We start from the raw sequence: 27,083 nt of genomic DNA, 5'->3' as shown, positions 1-27,083 counted from the left end.
AAAATGAATGGATTCACTCCTTGAAGTGCTGAGATGTTAATCCCTCCTAGAAGTGCTGAGATGTTTATCTTCTCTAAGGGCACCAAAAAAGGGGGTATAACAGAGGTCTTCAATCTGTGGGGCGCGACCCACAGGGGGGCCACGGAGTCCTGGGAAGGGGGTCACGCATTTCCAGGCCTAACTTCTGCCTGGTATACAAAACATGTGCTCTTCCTTTGGACAAAAACACCGCGATCGTTAAAACACTTCAGCTGAAGTAACTTGAGTCTCATGTGCTGTAAAAGGAAGAGGCCCAGAAGACAAGTAAAACAATCCCTCTAACAAGCCTTCTTTCCAGGGTGCCTGCCTACCTGAATGAAAAGCAAATGTGTGCTAGAAGTTAATCTGCATATGTAAAGGATGCTTGAGAGGGGTTCTGGCTTTAGTTGCTCGAATCACTCCAAGCATTGTGAGGGCAAAGATGTGTTTTTGTTTTTTTGCCTGGTGTTGTTCAACTGAGATGTGAAGTGGGTGCTTATAACTGTATTTACAGAGCGCTTAGTACCCCTGATGAGGAGCTGAGGGACTGTTATGCAAAAAAAAAAATGCATTGCTTATGGTCTGATATTACTTTGGAGCTGATTTATGAGAGGCTTCTGCTCCCGGAGTGTCATTTTTTTTTAAGCTTCGGTGGTACGAGCATCTCAATCATATCTATGAGGCGAGGCAAAGTCACCCTGCATGGCTTTGCATGGCCTTATAGATATGGAGTAAGACAAAGCAGCGCAAGTCGCTGCGTTGCCTTACTCTATGTCAAGTAGGCATTCCATGGGCATTGCAGTGGGTGTTCCCACGCAACACCCATGGATTTTGACGCTGCCCCAGATTTGAAAACCATGTAAAACTGTGGCAGCGCCAAAACCTTATGCCTCCCCACAGCAGGCGTAATGAGGAGAAATGTTTTCATTTCTCCCCGTTTTTAGGTCTCGCCTAGCTATTGCGATAGTAATCAATCGCTATGCGAGACTCTAGTAAGGGGCTCCCAAAAGTGCTCCCAAAAGCGGATTGCATGGCGAGCACGCGCACAATAACGTGCATAGTGCCGCCATGCAATCCACTTTTGGGAAGCGCTTCAGCCCACTGGCGTGGGCACCTACTTCAAAGGGTCCACTCCCCCGCCTGGAATGCGCTCCCCCGCCCCCGCCAAGCGCGCGCGCCACGCTCCACCGCGTGGCATATTGTATCTCTGCGGTTGTTGCAGCTAGATGAGTTTATTACACATACAGTGCTCGCCTTCGATGTTGGTTTTGCTGCTACGCGTGTTACCCGGGGCAGCGCTTGTTGTCTGGGTCGTTTTCTGTGCAGTGCGCGTTCTAGTTGATCAAAGCTTACAACATCGGCTGCGAACGTTTACTGTCTCTGCAGGCTGTCGTGCCTTCCTGGACGCTTTAGATCCGGAAGTAGATTGTCTGATGAAGGAGGTGCGTTGGTTGTTGTTGCCGGTGCTTGCTGCTTTTGTCATGGGATAGCCGAAGTTCCTCTCCCCGGGCATCTTACGCCGGGGAGCCTTGCCCAGACCCCCCGACAGGATGGGTAGCCCTCAGCCGGACCTCCATGTCACAGAATGCAGCACCTCGCTGTCCCCTCCGAGCTCCCCTGTTTCAGATGAGCCCGACAGGGAGCAGGACCGGAGCCGTACACACTTATCTCTTCTGCGGCCCGCTCCCACCGATGTAACAGAGGTCAGCCTAAAAGAGCAGCTGGAACCCTGCAGGGCGCAGGTGCAGCAGCTGGAGAAGCTTCTGAGTCAGAGTCTGCGAAAAGAACGCATCACTGACACTTCCAACCAGGACCTTCGGCAGCAGGTGAACCGAATAGAGACGCCTTGTCCAGGGTAGTAAGCGCTGAATAAATGCAGTTACAGACTGGGCGAAACAGCATAAGCTTTCTCGCATGCACACTGTGGTCTTAAGGCACAGACCATGGGGACTGTTCATTCCATGGACACACATAATAACTGGTGTTCCCCAGGCTCAGATTGTGACACCCAGTACACTTAGAACAGGGCTTTTAACTACCTGAAACGCAGCCAGAGGAAGGAGCTCAATAATTGCTTAATCTCATTCACCCAGCACCTAAATTAGTCACAGACACGCCCACTATACCTGAACTCCAAGCACAGTGTGAGGCACTGTCACTAATATGTCAACACTACAATGTATAATTTAAGGCTTTTGGAAGGCCGCAGCAGAAATGTTTACTTTCCCCACAATAGATATTTGCGTCGATTAAACAAACGGCGTTGTGGTAGCTAGCACCTTTGAATCTGCAATTTAGACTAGATGATGTACTACATGTTTGCTTCTCTAAATTATGTACTTTGTTTTTTATAACAACAACCAAAATGTATGGGCCCTCCACCTTTTTATATGTCCTTGCATGTTCTTTTAAATTGCCATACATCCTAATTTATGGCCTGGTTCCCAAAGATCTTGTGAAGATTAAAAAATAAGTATAGATGTGTATATTGTTGGCTTTATGAACTGAGGCGTTTTAGTCGTGTCTGCCATTTCACAGTTCGTGCATATAACCTTCCAGTTCTTAAACGTGTGAATGGCTCTGATGTATGCTTCTAGGTCTCCCTTCCCCACACCGCTCCCTCTGCAAACAAAAAAAAAGCATTGGCACAGCCAATAGGTCTCGTCTTTGGGACCTTATAAGCGTTTAGCCATGCAACGGTTGATGATGTTGCACCAAGGATATTGTGCTGCATAACTAAATACTAATAAGGTCCCAAAAGCGAGACCTATTGGCTATGCCAATGCTTATTTACTCTTTCCATGTATGCTGCATTCTGCAGCACACATTGAAAGAGGAAATACCCCCTCATGATTGACCTTTGGTTTGCTAAACATAGTTTAATTTATTTCCCCAATGTAAAAATTAATTGCTGTGGTAACAGGGGGCATTTATGGTTGTCGATAGTTGCAGCGGCGGCCAGCTCAGGTAAGCGAGGTGGGGTGGGTGGGAAAGTTGACAGACGACGGAATAGGTATAATTAAATAAAGGAATAATACCTATCTATTTCGTCATCTGTCTGCTTCCATCCCTGCCGCGCCCTACTCCGCTCCACCACGCTTACCTGACCGGCCGCCGCTGGATAGTTGGCAATGATGAGGAGGGGGTCCTTACGCCTAAAACGTTTTGACAGGGGGGTCCCAGCATCAAAAAGTTTGAAGACCTCTGGTGTATAAGAAGGTGTACATCCTCCCCTATTACTACGAGAGTGCTGACGGTAAGGTGTAACTTCTATCAAGGGACTAAGGGATGGTGTGTGGGGCTTGTCTCTTTTTTGAAGGACTCCAGGAGTGCCCATGGAAAGTTGTAACTTCTCCTAATTGTCTAAGGGAGGGCGCGTGCCAAGGTGTCACTACTCTGCAGCCACCGAGAGAACTCTCGTTTTAAGGTGTAACTCTTCATTCACCAGTGTGCAAGGGAGTACTCATGTAAATGTGTGACTCCCTTGCAGAGACAAATAGCACGTTTAGGGTGAAAAATATCTTATGGGACCAAGGAAGTGCACACCGGAGGTTTAACTTCTCCTCAGTGACTAAGGGAGCATGCACAGAAAGTTGAAGTCATCCCCAGGGACTAAGACAACATGGAGGTAGTGGATCTTTTCCCTTTGAGGACTAAGGGAGTGCCCATGGGAAGGTGTCACTTCCTGCAGGGCGTAACAGCACGCTCATGGGAGGATGTAACCTCTCTGCTAGGACCGAGCGAATGCATACAGGAAGTTGCCACTCCATTCCAAAGCCTAAAGCAATGTGCAAGGGGCAGTGTTACTCCTTACAAGGGACTGAGATAGAGTGGACCTGAGAAGGTGTCGCTCCTTTGCATTCACTAAGAGAGCGCACACTGACAGAGTTGCCCCCCGAACCTAGGGCTCCAGGAGGCATGTGTGAAATGGTGTCCTCCTTCTCCAGGACTCTGTGCCAAGAGAGAATGTGCAGGAGATGGTGCCCCCTAGTCGAGGGGTCGCAAAGACGGTGAAAAGGATGCTGAAACTATTGCCATAGGGTTCTCCTTGGACAGGGATGGGTTAGCGACACCTGCTTATGTGGCTATGGGTCCAAGAGATGGGGGCCCCGCCAAGTTCAGAGCCAGATTGGACTGGTGTTAGCCAGCACCAAGGTGCATTCAGAGTGCATGGTAATCCCACTGAAGGCAGGACCGGTGAAATCCACTGGACCGTATCTAGACCTAAAGGGAGACATCTTTGATGCCTGATTCCGGGTTACTGCTCTAAATCAGTATAAGTAAAGGTTCTGGTGGTGCTGTGGTGCCCTGGATGAGTGGACCTCTCGCATCAGTGGCCAGGACTAGTTCTGCTGTCCGTGTTCAGAGATGGAGCTGGTTCTGTTGTCTTTACGCTAGGATGGTACTCTCTCTGGTGCCAGCTCCCACAGTGGGAATTGGTTCTAGTGCCTGTATGTTAGGCTGATACTCATTCTTTTGCTAATGCTCAGTGATCAGGGGTTACTCTTTCCGGTGTCCGTGCTCAAGGCCGGGGTTGGTCCTGGCATGGGACTCAGCAGATTAAAGTCTGCATACTGGCGCACAGCAGTGCTGTTGATGACATTCCTGCATCATTGCTGTGGGAGTGGGTGTTTGTGCAGCTTGACCTTCTGCTGGGTAGGCAGTTCCTGATCCATGTGAAAAGGATGCTGCCACTGCTGCTAGTTGAGTTGAACTTGTCCTGTTTATATGGGATGTTTCAATGGTTTCTGCCTGTGTTGTACCTGTCCTCCGCGAGAGCCACGCAAGGGTGGACCTGTCTGAAGAAACATTGCATTACTGCTGCCTCTCAGTTAGAGTACTACTGTCCTGTAAGGGGACCTTGCACCAGGGTTACCTATGCCGTACCTGGAGTGTGAATGGGCGGTAAGTAAGGAACCTTGCAACCTCTGCTCGTTTTGTGATGTGCTCAGAATGTTCCAGATCACTTCTGTCTGTGAGTGAAGCTTGCACGTCTGTTGACATTGTTGGCCCCTGAGCATGCACTGCTGATGATAACTCTGCTCCTATTTTGTGTGACAACTGTCGCGTTATTTTCATTGTATAAAAGCTACAACGTTTGGCATTGTCAATGTTTGTTTTTGGCTCTTTCCGCCCCCGTATTTCCACATACCTGAATGCCATCTGCTGCTTCAGAGGAGGCGTTCTTCCATCTCCTCTCTCTGTTTATGCTTTTGTTGCGTTTCCTCATTGTTAATTTCGCTTGTCTGCAGGCTTAAAAAAAACGGAATTTCCCAGAATCCACACGGTGTAGAGTCGCTTTCTAGCTGTTCTTTTTTTTTTTTTTTTTTGAGTTTTTGGAGTTCCCCCACGCCTACTGTGAGTAAATATTCGCAACCCTCCTGTGTCTTTTTCACTGAAGTTACTCGAGTCAGCTAAAATGTATTTGCTCAGGTCTGTGGCATGCAACAGCCATGCCGTCAATACAGCTCAATTGGCCACGGCTCTGCACACTCTTGGAGCGGCTGATTTGCCTGCACAATATCTACGAGAGCCCTACGTTTTGGAGAATGCAATCTTTGTGCTAGCAAAGTGTTGGGTTTTTGCCTTTGGCAAAAATTGTAAATGTCCTACTTTTCTTTAGTATTGCATCAGAACATGCTTTTTTTCTGCACTGTGAGATTATTTTGGCTCCACAGCAATACATATTTACTCTAATCAAACCCAGCCAAGATGGAAAACTATGCAGCATACTTGGCTGCAAATTTACTTTGTGCAAGCCTTCTAGGCATGATTGCAAACGTTTGCAGAATCTTTCACTGCACGTTTATCTCTTGCAGGTTGTTTTCTAAGCTCAACATCATTGCACTGGAAAACGCATAGCCTTCTGCAAAAACTGTTTTGTCAGTGTTAACTAAGGATAAGTGCACCTAGGTTTGTTAAAGCAGGTCTCATTATGCAAGCATACAGGGCAATACAAAATAAATTCAATCTTTAAATAAAACTTGGTAAAAGTTACAAAAATCTTTTCAAGGTTTCAAACCTCTACTTACAGAAGTAGCAGTCCCCTGGCAGCCATTTTGAGTCACCAAGCCATTGCTTGCATGACCTTGGGTTGGCCCAAGACAGCTGGTTCAGTGCTCGCAAGGTAAACCACATCATGCATGAGTAGTTCATCCAATCCAGTGTTTAGGACTCGCCTGACCCAGCGCATGCGCTGGTCTAGCGAGACTTATTGAGAGGGCTCCAAAAAGTGCTACTAGGCCAGCCTAGAACTACAGTGCATGTGCGCGGGCGCGCGCACCGCGCTTTACGGCTTTGATGTTTGATCGCAATCACTTTAACTTTCGCGGCCGCACGGTCGTTTTGCATAGCCAATAGGTCCGCTTTTGGGACCTTAGAAGTATTTAGTTATGCAACTGTTGCATGACTAAACACTTATAAGGTCCCAAAGGCGAGACCTATTGGCTATGCCAATGCTTGTTTTGAGTTCTGGTACTGTTGGGGATCTGCGTTAGAATGTTGGGTGTGTTCCTTTGTTGATATTTCCCACGTGGAACACAGAATGTACTGGTTTGGCAGTTTCTACCTGGGTGCTGCCTGAACAGGACGAATAAACGAAGTACTTACATGAGGTTCCTGTACTTCTTTTCAAGTACTTGTAGTGCTGCATTTATAATCAGAGAAACAAAACTACAAGTACCTGGATATGAAGAAAAATCATATGTAATGATGAAGGTCTCAATTGTATGCCGCTCTAGCCCAGGGAAAATTCAGAGCCGGGACTGAAATGTAACCTACAGCGGTTTCTTGATTTCCTGGATTTTATGGCACAACTGGGGCAGATACAGGGGCATTTATCTCAGCCTTACCAATTACAATAAAACACATTACAGATAACACTGTAGTCAGGGCCCTAATGATGAGTGAGTCAGTATTTTCTGACCCCTGAGAAAATCCCTGTTGAAATTTCAAGTTGGGTGGTATTTACCGATCCGGTAATTACTGAGTGTGTTAAATATCTTGCCTGTCTTTAAATTTCAGCAGGTCAAAACCAGCCAAAATTTAACAGGGAAAAGTGTACGGTATTTACGGTACCCTGCAGATTTTGGTGCAAAAACCATCAAATGTTATTCCCAGAAACTCGGAATCAGTGCTATTTATTGCACCCGTTAAATAATGTACCCTCAGGATATTGTTATGTATCTGGCGTGATAAAAGCAAGCCAGGGCCATAGGTGTCTAATTGGGACTCTGCCTGAAATGCAAAGAGCCTTGGAAAAAGTCACTTAGAATCCATACTTGCATGTGAAAAAATGTGTTCGCTGTAAATGGACTAGTGCCTGTTCTGGCTATGGTGCCTGAATTAGTGATGTTCTGTTGCAAGTGTCTGGGATCTACATACTGCACTGGTCTGGAGTGTAATGTTAGTGTTCTGGGCTAGTGCAGGCTCTGCTGTTGTTCTGGGCTTGTAGTGGTTCTCTGGGCTGGTGCTGTTATGTTGCTGGTGCTCTTGGTTGATTTTGTGCTCTAATCTGGTGCTATTTTGTAGATGTTTTGAGTTTGCTCTGCTGTATAGACTCTCAGCTGGTGTTGATGCTCATAGTGGGTGTGGGTTCTAGTGCCAGTGTGGTGCTCTGGGCTGGTTCTAGTGTTGATGCTTTAATCTCTTATTGTTCCTAGAGGGGCACCACTGGGATGTGTGACCTCCTAAATAAATACATATAAACACCCAAGAATTCAGAACTTTCGGTTACTGCTGGTTTCATTGTTGCTGTTCTGAGCCTTCAACGCTCTAGCGTTTGTGCTCTGAGCTGGGGTTCACTCTGAAACTGGAGCTCTGAGCAGGTTGAGTTCTTAGTGCTTGGGGCTGGTGTTGATGCTGGTGTATTTGATATGGGCTGGTATTGGTTCTGACATTGCCACTCTTAGTTGGTGTTGATTCCGCTGTAAGTGTTCGTGGCAGGTGGTAGTTCTGGTGGCGGCTCTGTATTCTGGTGTTAGCTCTAACGTTGGAGCACCCCACAACGTCTTTGGTTATTAAGTGCTTTCAGACGTTATTGAGGATCTGAGCTGGTGTTGGAATGGCTGGCACTGGTTCTGGTGTTGACAGTTTTTTCAGCTGGTGCTCTCAGGTGTTCCTGTGGGCGGGTGTTGGTTTTGGTGTGAAGACTCAAGGCTGATGCTGGTTCTGCTGTGAGGGATCATTGTGTAGCTGGTTCTAGAGTGGGAGCTCAGAGCTGGCATTGATTCTATGCCCAGACCAATGGTGGGTTCTTGTTCTAATCTTAGTCTTCTGGGCTTGTGATGGGTTTGCTCGTCTGCTCTAGTGATGCAGACTCAGGTGTCAAGGCTTGGCATGCTGCTGGTACTGATGGGGGTTCACAGCTAGCAGGGATTCTACCCCAGGGTTAAGGGACGATGCTGGTTCTAATATTGGTGTTCTGGGCATGTGATGGGTTTGGTACTCTGTCCTGGCGACGGTGCCTGGAGATGGTGTTGGAGCTGGTGCCGGTGCTCTGGGCTAATGTTGGCTCTAATGTTAATATTTGAAATTGAGTCAAGTTCTGGTTCCTGTGTCAGGCCTTGTGTCACTCTTACCTGCAAAGTGGTTGGTTCCTTCTCTTGTGACGTCTCTGGCTCGCTGGGGAGAGAAACCAAATGGGACAATTACTCTGGATGTTTGCAAAGCTTGACAGCATCTAGCAGGAAAAGCCTCAGGTACTGTGGGGCTTGGTGGGAGCCCCCACACAGTTCAGGAGGAGAGTGAACTGTCATTACCTGTCCAACATGTGATTGAGTAGTGTGCCCATCTCATAGTGCAGGTGGTCGGCCAGTTCCGTTCTCTTGAGTGCCCGATGACATAAGGGGCAGAAGAAAGGTTGGCAGCTCTCCGGCTTCTTCTCGGCTGGGAAAATAAACACATTTTAGAGTCAAAAACACATTTCTCACTTATTAGGCTTGAGCCACACTTAAGAGAACAGTTCCAATCATCGGATGTGAGCCACATAGTCTCACTCATCGGGTCAGAGTCTAACAACTGTCAATTGATGGGTGTGAGTCTCACATCGCACAGCAAAACCTTGATCATTTTGTGTGAATCTGACACTTGGCAGCACATGTTTTGTCACTACATCACCCCCACCTGTACACTCTCACACTTGGTGTGAGTCTCATATCTAGGACCAAAACCTCACTCATCTTGTGTGAGTCTCAAGCCTTGCAGTACAGGTTCAGCCGTTGATGGGGAGCCTCAGACATAGGAGTTCAGTGTTACTATTCGGGTGTGAGTCTCAGACCTGGGGCCATAAGCTTGCTTGAGGCTGGTATAAGTGGCCTGTTGACGTTAATGAAGTGTTACACATTGTGAATCTCACTCATGAGCAAAATGAGTGACATCAAAGTCTTTGCCTCTGGGTGTCTCTGTTGCATGAGCTTATGCCTTGACTGAAGAGGTAAGGCGTGCATGGTGAAATACAGGTCCAAACCGTCACAATCCTAGGGGGGTTACAGGGACTCTCCTCTGCTTATGAATTAATTCCATCTCCTGTCGAGTTTGGGAACTGCAGGTTCTCCTTCAACGACCATGAGGCAGGAGCTTCCTCCACTGCAGATGAAGGCATTGCAAGTCCACCATCCCTTCAAGGCAGTACAGTGCTGCACAAGCGCCCTCTCCTGCAAGGTGTGGGCACTACAGCATGGGTACTCACAAACTTTCTCTCGGGGGCCAAATTTACAGTTTGGTTTGTGGCTGAAGGCCACACCGGTGGGGTCAGTGGGAGAGGGGGCGGGGCTAGAGCAAAAAAAACTTTGACCATGAGGTTGAACACCGGCCCCTGCAGCGGACGCCTTCGTCCACTGAGCCACCAGACCTGGCATACACACATCTCTCTCTCTCTCTCTCTCTCTCTCTCTCTCTCTCTCTCTCTCTCTCTCTCCCTCCTTCTCCCTCCCTCCCTCCCTCCCTCCCTCTCTCTCTCTCTCTCTCTCTGTCTCTCCCTCTCTCTCTCTGTCTCCCTCCCTCTCTTTCTCTCTCTGTCTCCCTCCCTCTCTCTATCTCTCTCCCTCCCTCTCTCTCTGTCTACCTCTGTCTCACTCACTCACTCTGTCTCCCTCTCTCTCCCTCTGTCTCCCTCCCTCTCTCTCCCTCTGTCTCCCTCCCTCTCTCTGCCTGTCTCCCTCCCTCTGTCTCTCTCCCTCCCTCTCTCTCCCTCTGTCTCCCCCTGACTACATCCCTCTGTCTCCCCCTGACTCCCTCCCTCTGTCTCCCGCTGCCTCCCTCTGTCTCCCTCTCTCTGTTTCCCTCTGTCTCCCTCTCTCTGTCTCCCTCTGTCTCCCTCTCTCTCTGTCTCTCCCTCCCTCTCCCTCCCTCTCTGTCTCCCTCTCCGTCTCCCTGCCTCTTTGTCTCCACCTGTCTCAGTCTCTGCCTCTATGTGTCTGTCCCTGTCTCTGCCTCTATCTGTCTGTCTGTCCCTGTCTCTGCCTGTCCCTGTCTCTGTCTGTCCCTGTCTCCCTCTCTCTGTCTCCCTCTCTGTCTCCGTCTGTCTCTGCCTCTATCTATCTCTGTCTGTCCCTGTCTCTGTCTGTCTCTATCTCTATCTCTGTCTGTCTCTGTCTCCCTCCCTCTTTCTCTGTCTCCCTCCCTCTCTCTCTCTATCTCTGTCTCCCTCTATCTCTGTCTCCCTCTCTGTGTCTGTCTCCCTCTGTCTCCCTCTGCCTGTCTCCCTCCCTCTCTCTGTGTCCCCCTCCCTCTATCCCCCTCCCTCTTTCTCCCTCTGTCTGTCTCCCTCTGTCTCCCTCTCTCTGTCTCCCTCTCTCTGTCTCCCTCTCCCTCCCTCTGTCTCCCCCTGACTCTCTCCCTCTGCCTCCCTCTATCTCCCTCCCTCTGTCTCCCTCTCTCTGTCTCCCTCTCTCTGTCTCCCTCTCCCTCTGTCTGCTTCTCTCTCTCTGTCTCCCTCCCTCTCCCTCCCTCTGTCTGTCTCCCTCTGTCTGTCTCCCTGTCTCCCTCCGTCTGTCTCCCTCTGTCTCCCTCCCTCTGTCTCCCTCTGTCTGTCTCCCTCTGTCTCCGTCCTTCTGTCTCCCTCTCTCTGTCTCCCTCCCTCTCTCTCCCTCTGTCTCCCTCCCTCTGTCTCCCTCCCTCTGTCTCCCTCTGTCTGTCACCCTCTGTCACCTCACCCCACGCGTGTCTCAGCCCCGGCTGAGACAGCTTCCGGGGCACACACACAGCTGCACCTGAGTACTTCACAGGTCTTTAAAAGACCATTTACTTTTTAATGAGGCTTTGTTGTATTTCACCTCTTCTTAGCGCCCCAGCATCTCCACTCTGACTATTGCTGGAATCGCCTAGCCCCCATAGAGCAGAGTGTCTCGGAGTCCACGCTGCTGCGGTGGTGTTTGCTGACACTCTTTAAAAAATGTTTTAAAAACACTGGTACAATGTCTGCAAGGTCCGCGGTCCGCTAAGGAAGGCTTGCCGGGCCGCTGGCGGCCCGCGGGCCGTACTATGAGTACCCGTGTGCTACAGGATGTGGGTGCTGCAGGTCCATCCTCCACCTCGAAGTGATGCGGAGCCACCTGTAATTATACACCTGCGACTCTGCTGCAGACTATTGGCATTGAGAGCTTACTACCTTCAGGAGGAAGTATGGCTGACTATGTCCAAAACTGCCCAATACTGCCTCTTAAATCAGAGGTCCTTTATGAAGGGGGTGGAAATATCGCTCAAACATTAGAGTGGCCAGATTTTCAGATCGAAAAAAACGCAACGGGCACAGACATAGAAATGGGACTAAATGTTCTATTGCATCACAGAGCCTGATACACACACACGCACACATATATATACTCGCACACACAAGGATATATATATTTATAAATTGTCACATTCCCTCCCCTTTTTGTGAGCATCTCCAGGGTTCGGCTGTTGCGTGGCACAGCCGGGCTCTGCAGCCCTGATTCACACCTCATACATTCCTGCTGTGCTGCTTGAATGAGGCGAGGCAGCACAGCAGAAGACTAAACAAATTTTAACTTCTGACCTCGGTTTCTGAGAGGACCGGCTGAAACATGAATCTGCCAGCACTGTGATTAATGTCAGGGCCGGCATTAACACTGGTGGTGCCCTGTGTGACAATGTTTGTTGGGGTCCCCCTAATGACCACTTCTGCCACGGATTCCCTCACTAGCACCCTTTAACAGTGCCCCTCAAGTCTCCACAACCAGCCTCTCAGATTAATTTAGTTCTATAGCACCACTCATATCAGTGTTAGGTGTCAGAGCACTTTACATCACACATATTGCAGAGACAATCGTATATGTGTAACTCAGTGTATAGGAAATGTTACATCAGACAGGACTACAAGGTGTAGTGTGGGAGTGATATGTCATCAGTACTGGTAGGCAATATAGTTTAAGAGGCCTTATTCTGTAAAAGCACAAATTCAGAATTTGAAACATAACACCATTGTTAGGGGTTCTCTTTAATAATAATAATTGTTTTCTACCCAAATGACCCCTTTTGTGAAGATTAGGATAATGAAAGACTGCAAAAAAACATATAGCTCTATTATATACCTTTTATTTTTTGCAGAGTTTTATAGAGTGCAAACTTAACCCGAATCCAATCAGGTATCAGAGCACTTTACATAGCACCAGTTACGTTACATTATTTTTTTTTGTTAGGCACCAGGAAATTAAGTGATTTGCCCAGAATCACAGGATGTTCAGCGTCGTTACCGAGACTCGAACCCAGTTCCTCAGATCCGAGGTCGAGCGCCCTAGCCGTTAGGCCAAGTCCTCTCCCACCTTGCATTTTGCATGCAGCTCTTTGATGACAGATAATAGCTCAATGTTCTATATTAGGATTTTGACTTATAAACTACAAATAGCAAAAAGAGCTATTTTACAGAAGCAGTAACCCACAGACCTATTTACATTATATGCACTTTGTGATTGATCTGCATCATACACGTTCTTAGCAGCAGGCACATTAACTACCTTAGGTGGAGTCAAAACTTCCACTAGACAAATCTCCTGTCTTTTTCCAGGAACACGATTAATCACCTGAGTTATCTTGACGTTTTAATTGATGCATGAAAATTGCTGGGGGTCAGGAACACAGCAGCAGGTGCAGCAGGTGCTTTTAAAATGTTATTATACTTGCAAAAATGACACCCCCACCTCAAGTCAGCGCCCGGTGCGGTGGCACCGATCGCACTGACCTAGAGCTAGCCCTGAGTAATGTGATGGTTCACCCGACCCTCCCTTAAAAACCAGGGCATTTTTGTGTTTTAGGAGAAATTGTCGGGACTCCAGGACAGGCCTTCAAACACCGGGACTGTTCGGGCAATCCGGGACGTCTGGTCACCCTATCGAACATACTTAAAGCCGTTCCCAGGCAGGAGTGCCTAGAGATGTCAAGGATGATAGTTGGAGGAATGCCGGGAATGCACCTGAGTGAAGAAATGCCAGGAAGGTACCTAGCATGCCTAGTCAGGCACATGGGATCCATCCACTCATAAATTCACCAGGCATAATTAGGGTTTGGGGCAGGTCCACTGAACCTCCAGGTGCCTGCCCGGGGGCACTCTTTTGTCACAGAATTCGACAGGGAACCTGCCCACCCATCCCCCTTTGGATCGATTAATTAGGGGGCTGGTACACTCACAGTATTTCTGTTGAAAGGGTATTTGGGATTTACAAGGTGGTCCCGAGTGGTTTCTGGATATGGGGCCATAGGTGAGAGGGAGCTATAACTCAAGAGGAACAGGCATGCCACCAGTAACAGAACCGAGAAGGTCCTGGCAGGTCACTGTGGTGACCTGTGATGCTGAACCAGAAGTAAACCCTTCAGGGCAGCACCTGTGGCCCGGATAAACTTAGTGTGGAGGTGACAGGGTCACCTGAAAACGAAAGGGAAAAGGGGCCACCCAGTTCCTTGATCTGGAAGTGTTTGGGAAGTTCTAGAGGGGATATTTCACTAGGAAGGGTTGGTAGTTGGGATGATGCTTGTTGGGGTGGAGGGTGGGAGGAAGGGTGTAGAAGCAAACACTTGAACCAGAAAGGAAGGTGAGAACTGGACAGGAGCAATCACCTTGCTGGGCTGGAAGCATACTATTTCCAGGAAGTAGAAGGTAAAAGGTTAAGTCAGAATTGATTACTGATGCAGCTGGGCTGGAAACAGACACTTGCCCATAAACAGAAAGTAAAAGGTATAGCTAAAAGTGAATGTTCCAGCAGCTGGGCAGGAAGGAAACACCTGTCCGGAGGTACAAGGGAAGAGGGTACACTGGAAGTAGTGCAAGGTCGCCCAGCCGGGCTCGAAGTAGATGCTTGCCCATAAGGATGGGTACCCGAAGGTAACCAACCATAGGCTCAAGGAAATACCAAGCACTGCAGCAGAGGGATCGGAGGCAGGGTAAGGTTTAACTAGGTAAGGTGTGCACGGACTTAGTGAGTAGGAAGGTAACAGGGATTGCCTGTAAGTTGGAAACTGTCTAACAAACTGCTGCCTCAAAACTTATTTTTTTGCTGAGTTTTTTGCGCGTGCGCGAACTTGACCTGAATCCAATCGCGTATCAGAGCGCTTTACATAGCACCAGTTACGTTACACGAGGACACACATTCATTTTTTGTTAGGCACGGGGAGATTAAGTGATTTGCCCAGAATCACAGAATGTTCAGCGACATTACCGAGACTCGAACCCAGTTCCCCAGGTCAGAGGTCGAGCGCCCTAGCCGTTAGGCCAACTCCTCTCCCCCAGTTCGTCCAACGGTGAACTGATTCGGTCTGAGTTTGTGTATTCAGGAGAGTGAACAGGTACAGACGGCCTGGTATGTTTGTGACCAGTTCAGCAGTCACTGGAGCATGGACTTTATTTAGGGTTGGCAAGAGGTTGTTGTTGCGACCCCGGACTTGCCCTCTGTGACCTCTAGCACTGCTTTTTCAACCTTGACCCTGAAGTTTGGTTATGTGTTGCACAAAACTGATCATGTGGCTTCTTTTCGTCTATGTTTTTCTTCTGGGATGGTGCAGTTTTTGGTGTTGCTATTGCCTAATATTGATGCTTTGGGCTGGGGCTGTTCTATTGCTGGTGCTCTTGTTTGATGATAATGATGTTGTGTTGTGAACTGGTGATATGTTTGAGGTGTTTTAAGATTGGTGAAGCACATGGGGTGTACCTACTCCACCAGCAGAGCTCTGCAATGCACATGGGAGATACATTCCCACAAAAAGCAATGGAAACTTCTGAAATGCAAAGAAACTCTTCCCTGAACTACTAAAGTCCAGTGATGCTAAAGGGAGTTTTTTAGGGGTCGCCTGTGATCTCCTTGCTTGACCCTCATGACTCCTAGCCTCGGAGGTGGAACAATGAGTGCCATTGGCACACCCTCATGAGCATCAGGAGACCTCCTTCCTTGTTTTCTGCCCATTATTTGTAATACTGAAAGTGAATAATACTTTAGAATTCACTATTAGTGTAAAAATGGAGTATGAGGAGATGATAGTGAACCTTCACTTGCAGCTGAGGAAGTAAAAAAATACTTTTAAACATCTTCAACTGGATTCCACTGAACGCCAGACGAATGGTTCCCCAGGCTCTTATCACAAGTAGACTTGATTACAGAAACGCCCTGTTCATCGGAATTCCAGCCCATGTCCTACGCTGACTTCAAACCACCTAAAACTCTGCTGCCAGACTCACTCTGAACATCCAGGGAAATAACCACATCTCCCCACACCTCAATAATCTCCACTGGCTTCCAGTCTAGGAAAGATGTAAGTTCAAGCTACTCACCCACGCCTACAAAGCTCTCCACAACACTGGTCCAGCTTATCTCAAACACTGCCTCAATTTCTACCAACCCACCAGACACCATCGATCTGCATCCCAGGCAAGAGCACACCTCCCTCACAGTAAGAAGAGCAGATGCGTAGGACTCTCTTTCTCATACCTCACAGCCAAAACTTGGTATGACCTCCCGAAACACCTCACAACATCCTCCTCTTCCATCACAGACTTCCAAAGGAACCTCAAGACATGGCTCTTCCAAACAAAATGGGCATACTCTCCTCCTCACCCCTCAGGCCTGCCCTACTCAAGGCCTGGATACCCTCCCAGGTGTTTAGCCGTGCTCTACAAATTCACATAACATAACAAATGTATTATCTCAGCAAGGAAAGACTCGGAGCACACAAAGAAAAAGTATTATGGGCAATGTCTAAATGAATTCCTCAGGAGACTTCATGAAGTTCAGTATGCCCTTATGGTTTAATATATCACATTGCTCTGGATAAGGAAGAACAGCAAATAGCAGAAACGCCTTTGATGGAGTAGAACAGCCCACAGGTATATTTTGTCCAATGGTCTTTATCAAGGCCTGTATGTGCACAGTAAAAGAATCAGGTGAGAAAACGGGATAGCTAAAGATGGTACCTCATATGTTATTGCAGTATGGATCACAAAGGCAAATAGTTGGAGAGTAGTAGTAAATGGATCAGTATAGTCCCTTCATGTGCATAAGTTGTGCGAAGAAGGCTTTTTTTTTTACGAAGACTGAGATAAGCCAACCAAAATGGTCAATGATCGAAAATGAGTGATGGTATATGGCTACAATTGGCTGATTTATATGGAAGCCTGAGTGGCTGTTCCTTGTCTTGAGGCTGTTTACACAGTCACATCTGCTACAATTGCCACTTTGGTGAACTGATGCCTAGGCACTAGAAGTAAAAGGGGGTGTCCTTAATTTATGACGAGATGCTCTCTGAGCACTGAGAACTGTGCACTGAGTGTTCGCTAGCCTCTGTAGAGACAAGGGGCTGTCCATATTCATTCATAAGCGCCCTCTGTTGCACAGTGTGAACCCTGCTGATTTGCCAGCCTTTGAACCAGGAAGCTATTGAGTGTCACCTTAAGGATTTTGAGGGCCAGGGCAAGAACTATTTTGAGGGTCCCTGTTTGGAGCAACTTTGAATTTTACAACCCATTGTTTCCTAATTCAAGCACAATGTTGGCTGACAATATTGAACCATATGTTAAAGGTTAAGATACAAAACTACCCTGAGGTGAGCTAGAGAGAGACTTTCATTTCACAGGGGGCCCCTTTGAAGGAGGGGACCCCAACAATTGCCCACTTTGTTCATGTCTTAAATTGTCTTTGATGCTATGTCCTGTACTTCTGAACAAGTGCCCAATTGTACACAGTGAAAACTGCAGATTGAGTGCCATCCCCTAGCAAGGCAGGTTTCAACCTGAAACTTTTGGCCTGACCTTTACATATGCACAGATGCCATCTGCTGCACAGTGTGAGCACTGCAGTGCTCCAGTGTAAAGAAGGGAGTATTGCTAGTTTTTCAATTTAGCCTACTAGACTGAGCCTGGGCATCTGTTGCAAAGCACTTTGTAGCTTCCCAAGAAGATAAAGGGACTTGGAGCCCAGCCATCCCTTACCATTGGTTGGTTTTCTTTCTCACTCTCATTTGCCTGTATGTTTTTGTGTCCCAGCTTGCAAATCTTGTGTTTATCCCTCCCATGGAGCATTGCCTCTTTTTAACCGATTTGATTGGCTGGCATTGCTGCTTCTATTGCTTGCATTTCAAGCACTACTTTTTAATTTTGTGTGAAATACTCCATGCATTAGAGGGCGTGCGTTTTGGAACGGTCACCCTCCTGTACTTCTCTCCCGCTGTACTCCGTGCTGCTCTCTGTTGCCCAACTGCTTGTCCTCACCCTCCTTGCTCCCTTGCACTCACCCATATGCTTCTTCTTATAGTTCCGTGTAGTTTTTCCCAATCCCATGTTTCATCACTTCCACCTCCCCCCTGTTGCTTCAGTGTTCTCTACCTAACCTTCACAGTGTTGCTTCACTGTTCCCCATTGTTAGAAACGGGTAGCGTGGTGCGGAGCGTGTAGGCTAAACCAGGAGAAATGTGTAAAGCATCTGCGCAGCACACTCACAGGCAACACACCGGGCACACCACAAAAGGAGACTCCACACCAGGTTGCAGGAAAAATAACTTGTGTATTAGGTAAAACACATTAGAATGCAATCACAGGTACAGGTCTACCGTGCCAGCCGGCACTGGGTAGCAAGTCACAGGGGGACTATTTACAAGGCAGAGCCAACCGGGCCGCTGCCAGAACCATCACCAGTCCAAGGATACATGGAAGTCCATAAGCAATAATAAGTGTAATCAGTCCATACCTACGGGTAGAATAATGAACTTAGCATCATCCCATTAGCCTAGATCAGAGTGGGCAGGAACATACAGCATATACCGCATTGGCACTAGGCATCAACAGGTGGCCATAGAGGCAACATCATCAGGGCGAAGGCATGACCTTAGGCATAAGAGTGTTAGGTATAAAACAGGAGCAGCACATTAGGCATACCTCATTAGCGTAGATGTCTTAGGCACCGAACCCGTCGGCATAAATCAAATTATGCATCACGTTAGGCATACCCATATTACCCTTGAGGGAACAGCATTAGCATGCAGCATCTCCGTAGCATGAAAACACTAGGCCCAAAACCTGCGTTAGCATGAACACATTAGTGCAGGCCTCAAATGAAAACATTAGGCCTAGAACCAGTGGGCACAAGGTATAAAGCATAACATTAGGCAAAATGGCATGAGGCATCACCATAGGAATAGAAAGACATTATGTATAGCCAACATAAGTCTCATTGGCCATAAGCATATTCACATGGAGGCAATACTTCCGATAAGCATGAATGCAACAGTAGGTATAACAAAATATATCCTGCACCTCTCCTGGGAGATAAACACATTAGGCATGAATTACATCCTGCGTAGTGGTGGGCATAATGAGCACACAACCATAGTAGGAATGAATCATGAGGGGCAACAGGCCTCGTAAATATACCCCCGGTGCGCAAAGCACTAGGGCGGAAGGGTCTCTCACTCCTCTCTCGTTCCTCCTGAGGAATGCAATGCCCCCAAACAAGCACTTGCACTACACGTGCCACTGGAGCCCACCTTGGACTCCAATACAACCAGTGCCCATTAGGTGCAGCTTCCCACTGTCCGGTGGGGCAGCTGTGTACAGTACAATCAGTGCAGGTAAAGTCGGGCCCCTCTCTGGGGCTCGGTAATCAACAAGTAATTTGGCCCACAACGTAGCAGCTCCCCACGCTCTCGCAGGGCAGCTGTGAGGCTCGCACGGGCACCACGGGGCCCTCAGTGCGGCCACCAGGGGGCCGGCACCGACAATGTGCCCCGACTCCACCCCCCACCAAGTTACCAACTGAGCCCCATTCTGCGGCCTCTCTAGGGACTCTGTAGAGAACCCACGGATACCGGCATGGCGCTCCCACAGGTCCCTCTCCTGGGACCTACTTCCAGCTTCACCAAGGGGAGCCCCGCCCGCCGGCGATTCCTCAAAAACTGCGCACGGGTCTCCTCCGGTGCCTCCCCTGACACACGCAGCTGCTGCAGGAGACAGGCGCCGGCAATGCTGGCGGGACAGGCCCCACTCACCAGGGCTTCCTGCTGGGCTGCTCCGGGGGTCGCAAGTATCCGGTCTTCTTCCTCGGCCTCTCCTGGCTTCACCCGGGTCCTCTCCTGGGACTCAGGACTTGAATGTGGAGCCCGCAAGGCTCCAGACCGCTTCCCAGGCCGTGCCCACCACCAGGCTTCGTCTTCCGGCTCACTTCTTCTTCTGGCCCCGGGCTGCGGCAGTGATTCTGGGCAGTTTAGAAGTGCGGGTAGGCTCCCGCCTGGAGCAAACAAGCAAAGTGCAGCCAAGCAACGCGGGGTGGGACCCGCTGCTTTACAAAGCGCTCTGGACGTGGCCGAAATGCGGGGTAGGCTCCCACTATTTTTTTAAAGTGGCAATTGCAGCACAAACGCGGGGTGGGCACCCGCTTACTTCAAAGAAGCCAAAGTGCACAATAACGCGGGGTGGGCACCCGCGACGGACCACAAATGTGGGGTAGGCTCCCGCTGTACTTTTAAAATAAACAGCTCTACCTGGCAGCACGCGCTGCAGAACCCACGCACCTTCTTCTCCTGGGCAGGTGCTGGAGGCAGCGCTCACGAGGCGCTAGATGGCTCACAGTCCCGGGGTCCCACTGAGTAAAGTAGCACCCATGCTCCTCACCTCCTTGGAGTGCAGGCAAACAGATGATAGCGCTAATGAGGCGCTAGGGCAGGAGAGCAGGCAGGAAATGCTGGACAAGATCAGCAGACAGTGGGCTCTCATCAGTACAGGACAGCAGTTCCTAGAAACTGTCAACTCCCATAAAGTGACACTCCTCCTGGCATAGCAGTCTTCACTCCAGCAGAGGCTCTCACTAGCCCTGTGGACAGAAGAGGGGGTGCAGATGGGCACAGGGGCCAGCACACAGGCCCTTGCGGCGGTACCTCCTGGCAGAGTGTCCCCTCTCAATCAAAGTCCACGCACAGCACACCCAAATGGAGCCTCAGCTCCTCTATATATGCACTCCTAACCCCACCTACCAGAAAGGCCCAGAACCTTCTAGAAGGCCCTCTGGGGAAACCGGTCCCAACTGGTTTTGGGGGAGGTGTAGGGCACCCTGTCTGCCAGGCTTCCCTCCAATAGCTGGGGGTGTGTGAGACGGACACACCCCAGGGGGCGGAGTCAGCCTTGGTCACTTCAAACACTAGACCTGCAACCCACTTCAGGCAGGCACAAGCGCACAGACAGGGTGACATTTTTAAAAGTGACACTTTCTTCAATGGTGAAAATAAGCCTATGCACACCATTGCGCAGTATTCAGTCACATTCATACAGCAAAAAGGCTAGGGGGAAAGGCAAAACGTTCCGGGATGACCCAGCAAGCAGGGCCAAGTCCAACACCGATACACTCCCGCATGTTGCTTCCACTCTACCCACCACCTCCTTTAACAAAAAAGGTTTTCTTTTTCTTTTTAGTCACCAATCCAAATTGGATCAGTAGCTAAAAGAAAACAAGCATTAGTAAATGCATTAGGTTTCGCCTATGTGATTAATGATAAGCTGTTTTTGTTGTAAGTTGCAGCTTGCTGAGTAGTTGTACAATACAAGTTACAGAAAGTCAGTTAAAGTGTTATTACTTGTTTATGTACAAAAAGGCAATATATTGTGCTGGTAATACTGGTATAGTGCGGGTAGGGAATAGCAACAATTTAAACAAGCATTTGCAATGCAATAGTTCTCGCATTTATACGAGTTTGAGCTATTGGCATTGTAAATAACAATGCTTTTTATTTAAGTTTGGTTTTTTTAAAACATAAATAAAAGGCACTGTCATTTACAATGCTAATAGCTCAAACTCTCGCAAATGCGAGACCTATTGCATTGCAAATGCTTGTTTGTGCCTGGTAGGAACCAACAGATGGCAGTGAGAGTCCTGTTGAGCGGGGGTGCCTGGGAGGTCGATGGAAGTGTACACAGCTGTTGATGTAGGGCCTGTGTTGAGTAATGCTTTGTAGGGCTTATTTGCAAGCCCCTTGCGCCACCGGTGCGTCACTTTAATATAGAAAAAAGTGACGCAAAGGGCTTGTAAATAAACCAATGTATGTGCGAGTTGAGGGGTTTTTCAGATTTGAATCAGGGTACAGCAGGTGTGGTAAACACATTCCCTCCAATAGCTAGGCGAGACCTAAAAATGAAATGAAAGAGGGAAAAAATGTAATTAATTGCTGTAATAGTAATATTATGTCTTTAGGGGAGTTCTGACAACTTTTGGGCCTGGTGCCACTGCACCTGCTGCACCCTTCAAATTATGTCCCTGGTGCCTGCAAGATAACTGCACTGTTGGCTGCTTATTTAGTAGTTAAATACATCAATATTTGGTGTTTAGAGTAGTTCTGACAACTTTTTGCCCCGGTGCCATTGCACCTGCAGCACTATTGAAATCATGGCCCTGGTGCCTGCTAGATAGCTGTACTTGTGACTGCCTGCTAAGTAGTAAAATTTTGCAATATTCTGCGTTTAGTGTGGTCCCTAGAGCTTTTGGCCCCGGTGCCACTGCACATGCTGCACCATTCAAAGCAAGCCCCTTTAAACTGAATGATATCTGCAATTGTGTCTGCATGTATAGTAGTAAAATATAGAAATAGTAGGTGTTTAAACGAGTTCTGACAACTTTTGGTCCTGGTGCCATGGCACCTGCTGCCCCATTCAAATCATGACTATTGTCTGCAAGGTAACTCCACTTGTGACTGCCTGTTTGGTAGTAAAAAAAAATACCAGTATTAGGTGTATATTGGGGTGTCTAGAGCTTTTGGTCCTGGTGCTACTGCACCTGCTGCACCATTCAAATCATGACCCCATTGCCTGGTAGATAAATGCACTTGTGACTGTCTTGTTTAGTAGTAACATTTTGCAATAATCTGGGTTTAGAGGGGTCCCTAAAGCTTTTGGCCCCAGTGCCACTGCACCTGCTGCACCATTCAAATCAAGTCCCTTTTAACTGCAAGGTAACTGAAATTGTGACTGCCTGTTTAGTAGTCAAATATAGAAATAATATGTGTTTTGAGGAGTTCTGACAACTTTTGGGCCCGGTGCTACTACATCTGCTGCACCAGTCAAATGATGACCCTGTTGTCTGCAAGGGAACTGCACTTGTGTTTGCCTGTTTAGGAATAAAATATAACAATATTAGGTGTTTAGTGGGGTGCCTGGAGCTTTTGGTCCCGGTGCCACTGCACCTACTGCACTATTGAAATCAAGACACTAGCGCTTGCTAGATAACTACACTTATGGCTGCCTGTTTAGTTGTAAAATATAGCAATATTAGGTGTTTAGATGAGTTCAGACACATTTTGGGCCCGGTGCCACTGCACTTGCTGCACCATTCAAATAATAACCCCGTTGCTTGCAAGATAACTGCACTCATGACTGCCTGTTTAGTAGTAAGATATACAAATATTAGCTGTGTAGTGGAGTTATGACAACTTTTGGCTCTGGTGCCACTGCTCCTGATGCACCATTTAAATAAATCAAGCCTCTTTTAACTGCAAGTTAACTGCAATTGTGTCTGCTTGTATAGCTGTAAAGTATAGCAATATTAGGTGTTTAGAGGAGTTCTGACAACTTTTAGGCTCTGTGCCACTGCACCTGCTGCACCATTCAAATCAAGCCCCTTTAAACTGAAGGATATCTGCAATTGTGTCTACATGTATAGTTGTAAAATATAGCAATAGTAGGTGTTTAAAGAAGTTCTGACAACTTTTGGTCCCGGTGCCACGGCACCTGCTGCACCATTCAAATCATGACCCTGTTGTCTGCAAGGTAACTGCACTTGTGACTGCCTGTTTAGTAGTAAAAAATAGCAATTGTAGGTGTTTAGTGTGGTGCCTAGAGCTTTTCGTCCTGATTTCACTGCACCTGCTGCACCATTGAAATCATGACCCCTGTTGTCTGCAAGGTAACTGCACTTGTGACTGCCTGTTTAGTTTTAAATGTTAGCAATAATCTGGGTTTAGTGGGGTTGCTAGAGCTTTTGGCCCCGGTGCTGCTGCATCAATTCCCTTTTAACTGCAAGGCAACTGGAATTGTAACTGCCTGTTTAGTAATCATATGTGGCAATAGTGTGTGTTTAGAGGAATTCTGACAACGTTTTAGCCCGGTGCTACTGCACCTGCTGCATCATTCAAATCATGACCCTGTTGTCTGCAAGGCAACTGCACTTGTGGCCGCCTGTTTAGTAGTAAAATATAGCATAGCTCTTGTATATTAAGTATATTTTAACGTGCAATGTTTATTAAAACATTTAGAATTTGATCATAATGACCAAATAGATTAGGTTGAAAACATCAAACCGGTAATCCTAAGGCTAAGGCATCTGCTTTCCATAACTAAGTAATAAAAAGCAAGCACTTCAGCATACTGTTATAATCTGTCTGCCTTATCAGCGGTTAGAGATCTTATTTTGACAGTGAATGGGGCTTAAACAGGTTAAGTAGAAGTATCGTATATGAGAGCAGCCTGGGGAAGTTAATAAAAAAAATCCACACAAAAGCGAATGAACACAGTAATTCAGCTATGGGGACTGATAACTGCCCTCTTTTACGATGTATTAAATACAAGAGATTTCACAAGCACGGCGCAAGCCCTGTGCAGGCGAAACCTAGGAAAGCATAGTGTAATTTTGTAGGCACACCTACATCATTAAGCGGGCTTCAAAGGTTTTATTTATTTTTTTACTTTAGCCACGCTGCACAGCAAAAGCTAAAACTCCACAAAGGCGAGAGCTATTGACTTTGTAAATGCTTATTACTTTCAACTGAGCTCTCAGGGCACGCCGCCATCATTTGCTAAACTACAAAAATTCAAACATTTAAAAATATATGAGGAATTTTTTCTTCTCCTAAAATATTACAGGAATTGATTTAAAATAGTAAATAAGTCACCTGGCATATCTTGAAGAAAGTTGCACTTTCCTAATATTTTCATCGTGTGGCGTTAGAATAATATGCTAGCGTTTTTAGCGTCCACTAACACCGCTGATACTCTTGAGAGCCCAACTGAAAGCAGACAACTATGCAAGGGCGCCACCTCCTGTACATTCTGCTTATTGCAGGTCCAGCAGCCTAAGTACAGTCTGTGTAGTAGCCCCTGTATGTATTATTGACCATTAGAAGTACATCCAACCAGTGGACTAGGCCCTTCCGCCCAGCAAGGGCTCACACCCAGTACCAAGTCCCTTCCAACATGCAACAGACATCAATTGCCACATTACACCCACGGCCGATGTTCTAGACATCCCGATATCTCCATTACACCATCCGCCATTTGTAATTCCCCTTCCTAGTTCCACGCCAGGGAGCAGTTTCCCCTTTGCCACCGCGTTCTCCTAGAATGGATGAGGGATGCGATTATGGAGGTGAGCAGACTGTGGGGAGCTTGACGGTTCACGCAGTGTAGGGAGGAGGGCTTCGTAACTCTGATGGAGGAGAGACCCCGCTGGTCTGACAACCCCCTGACGTCTGAACAAATATTCTATTTTCAATCACAAAGCACTGATTACTGCCTCACACAGATGTGTGTGGGGGGCAAATGGGGGCATCCCCGTTCTTACAGCTTAGGCCAGGGTCATATCTGCTTGGGGAGCCCGGAGTCCCCTCGCAGCTTCCGAATCACGTATTGAAAAGGGGATAAGGCACCTGCTACCCTTCACGGGGGTGGGGAGGGGAAGGAAGAGATGCGACGGGGAGAAGGGATGGAGACGAGAGGGGAGAGGGGAGAGTAAGAAGAACGAGCCGAAGAAAGAGAGAGGAGAAGTCGACAAAAAGAGAGGAAATGCATAGGGGTTGGCAGATAAGGTAGATGAGAGAGAAGGCTGACAGAGAAAGGAGAAGGGTCGAAAAGAAGGAAAGGAGTGTGTGGAGACATGAGGAACATAGAGGTGCTGTAAAGGAAGACAAAACAGAAGTAGGGGTGGGTGGAGAGGGAAGAAAAACAGAGTAGGGAAAGCAGAGAACGGGTGAGAGAAGTACCATATATGAGGAAAGAGAATTGAAGAGAAAAGCAAGAAAGGACAAACAGAGAAATACAGATATTTAGGTGCACAGAATGACGGGACAAAGAAAGACAGAGAAGAGACAGAATGTAAGAGAGGAGAAAATTAGATGGAGGGATTAGAAAGAGAGCAGCACGGGCAAGAGAACTGAGGACAGCGAAAGAATAAGATGCAAGAGAGTAAAAGACTGAAATGGAGTAGTCAGGACCACTGGAAATATGTGATTGAGTGGCCATGGAAATGTTCACATTATTACAGATTTGATGCATTTGCCACAATTTCCATAATTTGCCGTATAATCTGCAGACTTTAAAAAATTGTTTCTAGCTCCAGCGGTTCAAAAGCTAAAAAAACGCAGCAACACATGTTGCCGCACAGTAGAAGGTCCTTTAGCAAAGCTGGACTGGCTACCTTTCTGTTGCTTATTGCTATATCTGGGCGCTAAACGGGTACTACTAAGGTGTAGGCAATACCCAGACAGTGTTACCAAGTTTGAAAATGACGACATTATGAAGTAATACTATTACAAAATGAGCCACATTATGCGGCATAATTTGCCTTTTCTTGCCGCATAATTTACACAACCCTGCCGCATAATTTGCCCTTCTCCTGCCACATAATTTCAGTGGCCCTTCGGAATAGTTAGGAGAAGGAAAACGAGGAGTGAGGGGTTGGGGTGGAACAGTTATACAGTTAGTGTGTGTTAAGTAATATTAGGAAAAACTGTTCCCACAAGGACCACCTCACCGAGAAGCCATCCAAAACAGAGGTAAGAACGTCAATGGAGAGGCTTGTAACAACCTATGAAGTAAGTTTACAGCGAAGTCCAACTGTTTGCCTGACAGTCGTTCAAACTGTTTCCAGCTTGGCTTTGTAGCAGGCTGCGCTTTTTGTCCGCTGTTCTGTGGTTAATCAGGGTCGGGGCTCGCGCTTGAACCATAGTCAGTTGTGTAATCACCCTTTTCATGTACGGCACAAGTTAAATGCCCCTTAACGGAGGACAGAATGCCCACGGCGTTTGAAGGCCGCAGCGCCCGTTGCGCTCTCAAGATTTGTTTGTTGTCATCGCGCTTCACCGGATGTCTCACCTGGCGCGCGCTCTCAGGCATTTCCGGTTATGGTTTGTGCGCATCGCGTGCAGGTCGTTAGTGGCCGGTGTGCATCGGCCAGCTGCCATCCACGTTACCCTTATGTGCCACTTGCCGACCTATTTCCCAAGTGTGGCCAAATCTCTTAATACCAGCTCCCCGAACTGTACACATGCGTCTTAATGCTCAATATTGCGGCACCAGTGAGTACTAACGCTTTCCTTCTCACCCAATCTCTAAATCAATTTAAAGGAGGTTAAAAAGCTTGGAAACAAAAAGACTCGTATAAAACTCAACTGCATCACTCAATGCGCCGAAGAAGGCCCAGTAGTCAGTCGGCTTTGCCTCCCTTTCGAACAGCTGCCAATCAATTTGCAGAATCAATGATTCGCTCTTTTCTGCGGCCATGTTAAAAAGGTACACTTTGTGCTCGGCTTTTAGAAATGCTTCTGCAAACCCCAGCGATACAGCATACAACGTATTTATGTCACAAGGTTGCATTTTTGCT

At 47.7% G+C, this 27,083-nt stretch overlaps 1 protein-coding gene across 2 annotated transcripts in view; it reads right to left on the bottom strand.

The window, feature by feature from the left end:
- The window catches only part of LOC146832978 (E3 ubiquitin-protein ligase RNF220-like), a 130,370-nt gene that overhangs the window by 29,917 nt on the left and 73,370 nt on the right, over nucleotides 1-27,083 (bottom strand). For both annotated transcript variants that reach the window (XM_085600032.1, XM_085600033.1), the window contains exons 3-4: nucleotides 8,778-8,904; nucleotides 8,598-8,640 (exon numbers count right to left, since the gene is read on the bottom strand). In XM_085600032.1, the coding sequence (XP_085456158.1) occupies nucleotides 8,598-8,640; nucleotides 8,778-8,904 (170 nt within the window). The remainder of the gene's footprint in view (nucleotides 1-8,597; nucleotides 8,641-8,777; nucleotides 8,905-27,083) is intronic.

This window comes from Triturus cristatus, chromosome 4_2 (assembly GCF_964204655.1).
Source record: "Triturus cristatus chromosome 4_2, aTriCri1.1, whole genome shotgun sequence".
Lineage (NCBI taxonomy): Eukaryota > Metazoa > Chordata > Amphibia > Caudata > Salamandridae > Triturus > Triturus cristatus.
This window is presented reverse-complemented; position numbering and strand designations above follow the sequence as displayed.